We start from the raw sequence: 5,004 nt of genomic DNA on the forward strand, positions 1-5,004 counted from the left end.
TCCAGAGGCTCACTGTAGGGCAGTGGGTTGTGGAGGCCCCTTGGAGGGAAGTGGAAGGGGGCCTTTCTGAAAGGCCCACTTGGGGTCTGACCTCTTTCTCAGACATGCTGTCCACACATCCATGGTGAGCACACAGAACTTTGAGCCAGTCTCTCCAGATCTCCTTGGGTTGCACTCTGCTTCAGCAGGGGACTGTCTGCGGGAGCTGGGCTGGGGCGGTGAGGCTGGAGGAAGGGGGCTCCCAGAAAGCCAAGCGTGGCATGGGACCCCTGCCTTCTTGGGTCTCCACTCTGGATTTTTCTTTCCTTTTTTCTCTTTTATAGTTACTTATTTATTTGAGGGAGAGAGAGTGCATGTACGGTTGCAAGTGGGGGAGGGATGGAGAGGAAGAGAATCTCAAGCACACAGCACTGAGCACAGGCCCCACGCGGGGCTGGATCTCACAACCCTGAGACCGTGACAGGAGCTGAAACCAGGAGCCAGCCAGGTGCCCCAGACTTTCTTTCCTGGATGCACATGGAAGCCCAGAGGTGATCTTGGGGGCCGGGGGGGCGTACACACGGTGAACGACATGCCCTTGATGGCGTGCTCCCCTAGGAGTATTCCGCTCTGTTTTCCTGGCCTCCTAAACCTTCTCTGCTTGAATTGGACTCTTCCTTTTTATCTTTCAAAATGTGGGCAGTTCCATGTAGGTTTTAAGAATCCAGACAAATCCTACTGTGGTAGGGGATGCGGGCAACCTCCCCTCTCTCCCGGATGCCTGCCGTTGTCATAGAGGACCCGTGCCTCCCTTCTTTTCCAGCCTGGGAAGCACCGTGGCCCCACTGTGGGCTTCTGGGGTCCTGGGGTTTAGGCCGCTCCCTCCACATAGGCCTCATGGTAGCTCCTAGCACCGTCCGGGCCTCCTTTTCCCTCACAGAACCACCAGTGTTCCTCTCTGGACCTGGCCTGCTCCCCTAAGGAGCCCAGCCTCGGGCCCATCTTCCCTTCTTTGCTCTCCTGCGGGCTGGAAGGGATCGCCTGGCCAGCCCTCTTCCCAGTCTGCGTCCCAGGCTCCAGAAGTGCGTGGGCTCTCACTTACCCCATGGAATGTTCCGTGTTTATAAGTCTGAGACACCGCCCCCCATGCACACACGCCTGTACTGTAATTTCTGGGTCTGCAGCTTTCATGAAAGCTGTTTGCAGCCCTTGGCCTGTTGAGACTCCGTCTCTGGCAGGTCAGCAGCCCCGTGGTCATGAGCTGCATGGTTGTTGCTCCAGGACCAGTGCCGCTGGCCCCTTCCCAGGGCGCTCGTCCATCCGTGTGCAGGTGTGTGTGTGTCCTTGCACACGGGCCGGTGGGTGCCCACGTCCCATTGCCACGTCTTCACGGTGGAAATACATAAACGCTGTAGCTGTGATCCCAGGTCACATGGCTGCGGTATTAGGCCTGTGCAGTCAGGCCCTTGAGCTAAGTGAGCACCACCGCGACCCTGGATTATCTGCCCTCGGGCCTCGTTGCGTGTTGGAAGGTCTTCTCGCCAAAGGGAGCTTCCCGCAGAGAGCGGCGAGGGGCCCTGGTCAGCGGGACAGTGTGACCCGCTGGCCTCCCGTATTCTTTCTGCAGGTCCTAGGGAGGTCCTGGCAAATCCTGCTCTCACCCATCCGTTTCTCCTTGCGGATCTCCGGGGGTTTCGTGCCATATGGACCTCGGAGGAACCCTCACCGGAACTTTGCAGAAACCGCATGGATGTGCAGGCCCTCCGCTGGGTCAGCTGTGCCCCCGCCTGCGGCCTCATTCCGGTTTCCGTGCTCCCTTCCCACAGGTTTGATCGGAAACATCTATCTCAATGATGCTCCCCTGAAAAAATTCAGGATCTACAGCTTGGATATGAGAAAGAGCTTCTTTCAGAGGTGGGTTCCCGCCCTTCCAAGCATGTGAACCCATGGGTGACAAGCAGCGAGCATCAGCAAGGCCTCGAGACCTGCCCTGGCCTGCCTCCCAGGCATGGTGGGCGGACCCCGGGCTCCGGGCGACCTGCCCAAGGACTCCCACCCCTCCCCGGAACCGGTGGGCACGGGCAACGCCCTTATAACGACATTTGGGACGGGGGCCCCACCCTGAGAACGTGCCGACCTTTCCTTCCGGCCTCCCATTCTGCTCATAGGTTCAGTGTCGACAAGTGGAGCCCTATCCCAGAAGCACCCACGTTCCCGGCTTTCTTCCTGGGTGCCCTGTCCATCTCCCTTTCCCCCTTCGACACCTTCATGAAGCTGGAGGTTTGTAGTCCCCTCCCCGCTGGGTTCTCGTCCTGCCTCGGAGCGCTCTGAGCCCGGCCTGCACCCGCCCCTGCTGGTGCCCCCGGAGGCCCTGTGTTGCCCTCTCTGAGGGGCCCCGGGGTGGGGGGCGAACTCAAGGCAGAGGAGCCGCCTGCTGGTGCTCGCCAGGGCCTAGGTCTGAGCTTGGGCGCCTAGTGTGTTCGCCTCACGGCTGCTGAAATCTCTGTTCACATGGAAACCGGGAGAAGAGCACGTGGCATGTGTCTGTCTGTCTTCCCGGGATGATGTGTCCGGTGGTTTTCATGGTCAACTAACCCCTTTCCCACTCTGCTTAAAGGGCTGGGAGAAGGGGGTCGTCTTCATCAACGGCCAGAACCTTGGACGCTACTGGAACATCGGACCCCAAGAGACCCTGTACCTCCCAGGTGCCTGGTTGGACCAAGGCATCAACCAGGTGGGCACCTGCAGCTCCTTCCCTACCCCGGGCCTCCCCCGTATCGCAGCTTCCCGGGGAGACCCCCGGTCATGGTCCGTGTAGGCTGTTTAGGGCTGGAACCCCCTCCGGGTGCCCCCTCCGTGCCGATGACCCGGGGTCCCGTCCCTTCCCCCGAGGCAGCCTCCTCTGGCTCCAGAACCGAGCCCTGCTGCTGTCACACACCAGCCCTGTCCCCCCAGGTCATTGTTTTTGAGGAGAGGATGGCAGGCCCTGCAATACAGTTCACCGAGACGCCCCACCTGGGCAGGAGCCAGTACCTGGACTGAGTGGCGCTGGGGACCCACCCGGAGGGCACGCTGCCCCCATCCACGGCCTGCCACTCTGCTCCTGTGCACCCCCCGCATGCCCCCTGCACACCCCATGCAGTGGAGCTTCCTCCAGCAGCACCTGCAGGGGCCAGGGGCCGCAGCTGGGCCCACTGGTTCCCGTCAAGACCCTGGGCCTAGAGGGATGGGCAGGACGGAGGGACCCCTTGTTACCTAAGGCTCTGCGGCTGGCCTTTTCCTATTTCTCTTTGGGGGAGGACGGAGGGGTGCAGCCCTGGGGGCAGGAACGTCTCCGATGTCCCCGGGATGACGCCTGGGGCCCTCCGTCGGGCGGGACCTCCAGACCCAGTGGCTCCTGTGCTCTCACCTGTGCTCCCCCATGCTCTCCTGGCCCGTTTCCATCTGAAGGCAGAGGAGAGGGGCTGGGGAAGGGCGCGGGTGCTCCCCTGAGCCACACTGCTGCTCAGCCTGCCCCAGGCCACCTCTGGGATCCGGGAGGAAACTGCGCAGAGAAAACACACACGTTCTCTCCCCTCATTTCTGCTCCAACTGCATCTGACGAGAGGACAAGCAGGCTCAGCAGAAACAGAAATACCCCGGGTTAGCGAGGATTTCCGGTTTTACTCTGAGCAGAAGCGGCCGTGGAGGATGGAGCGCGGACCCCGTAGGAAGCTCCGCCGGCTGGGAGGCCGCCCCGGGGACGGCAGGCAGCCTCGGGTGTCGCTGTAGCCACGGGGCCCCCAGGCCTAGCCCACGCCTTGCCTCCGGCTCGGGGTCCCCCCCTTAGGCTCCTGGGGCTAAGCGGTGGGCGGAGAGGCCTTCGCGGTCGTCTGTCCCAATTCCAGGTGCTCCTTCTAGGGACTGAGCCCCCGGCAGCTCGGGCTCACCATCCTGACTTGCAGTAAAGCAGCAGAGTTGAATCAGACCCTTTGGGTGATGTTTTTCGGATCCCGTCTGTGCCCGTTGATCCCAGGGGAAGGCACTGTGGGCTCGGGTACCAGGGGGGCCACCTGGCCTTGGGGTCTCGACTCGGACTCCACCAGTTAGCGGATGGTCCAGCCCCTGTCTCCTTCCCACCCCCTTCCTGACCTTCGTTCCGCCTGGAAGGTCCTCGGAAGTGCCCTTGGGGGGAAGGAGTCGTGTGCAGGTCGTCCTGGTGCTGCGGGCGGCTGGGAGACCGCTGGACGGCCCAAGGCTCCACAGGGGACGCCCGGGTCATGCTGGCCCACGTCGTCCTCCATGCACAGGGTTAGGTGGGGGCACCTCAGGACCGTGTCGTCACTAGGAGCCCCGAGGCTGTGTGGGGGACAGTGGCCGCGAGGCTCCCTGCAGCCCTAGTGGTGCGGCCATGGCTGGGAGCTGAGCCTGTGGGGAGCACGGGGCTTCGCAGGGGGGCTGCGGAGCCAGGTATGAGCCCCCCCAAGCTCCTCTGCCACCCTGAGTTGGCCTGGAAGGGAGCACGCGGGCTGACACGGGGATGGGACTGGGGCTTCCCAGACATGGCCAGCATGGGGAGCCGGCGTCGCTGCACCTCCTCCCGCCAAGCGAGCTTGTGTGGACACTGGCCTCCGCTGGTCTCCGCTGGCCGGGGCAGCAGGGGAGACACTCCTGTGGACCCCCTGATCTTGTGCAGCGCGGAGAAACCCCGGGGCGCCCGTCTGGGACTGTGCAGGGTCGCGTCACGCCAACTGCTCTTCACCGTCCTGCGCCGTCGGGCCCGCGGCTTCTGGGCCAGGCCCTGGGCGGAGCTCACCTTCCCCACGTCCTGTTTGTGGGGTTCCCAGTGGGTCGCCTTGCCACCCCACTCCAGGCCCTGCTCCTCCAGCCTGTTCTTCCTCTGTCCACACTCGCTGGGCAGCCCCGGACAAGGACGGTCCCGCACTTGGTACTTGTCTGCATCCGGCGTCCGAGCCCCTCGCCGCCCGCGCACCTCCTCTCCTTGGCACCAAAGCCCGTGGCACCCGCCCCGGCGCGCTGCTGGCT

General features: G+C 63.3%; 1 protein-coding gene across 2 annotated transcripts in view; it reads left to right on the top strand.

Moving 5' to 3' along the window:
• The window catches only part of LOC129497010 (beta-galactosidase-1-like protein 2), a 40,076-nt gene extending 36,130 nt beyond the window's left edge, over positions 1-3,946 (top strand). Inside the window, exons 16-19 of one of the 2 annotated variants that reach the window (XM_055305405.1) lie at positions 1,806-1,893; positions 2,148-2,259; positions 2,597-2,713; positions 2,935-3,946. In XM_055305405.1, coding sequence (XP_055161380.1) covers positions 1,806-1,893; positions 2,148-2,259; positions 2,597-2,713; positions 2,935-3,021 — 404 coding nt within the window. In that variant the 3' untranslated portion in view covers positions 3,022-3,946. Of the gene's footprint in view, positions 1-323; positions 531-1,805; positions 1,894-2,147; positions 2,260-2,596; positions 2,714-2,934 lie in introns of those variants that run through there. The other variant, XR_008661862.1, reaches the window with a different exon arrangement.
• The last annotated feature ends 1,058 nt before the right edge of the window (positions 3,947-5,004 follow it).

Source organism: Nyctereutes procyonoides, unplaced genomic scaffold (genome assembly GCF_905146905.1).
Source record: "Nyctereutes procyonoides isolate TBG_1078 unplaced genomic scaffold, NYPRO_anot_genome, whole genome shotgun sequence".
NCBI classification, from domain to species: Eukaryota; Metazoa; Chordata; class Mammalia; order Carnivora; family Canidae; genus Nyctereutes; species Nyctereutes procyonoides.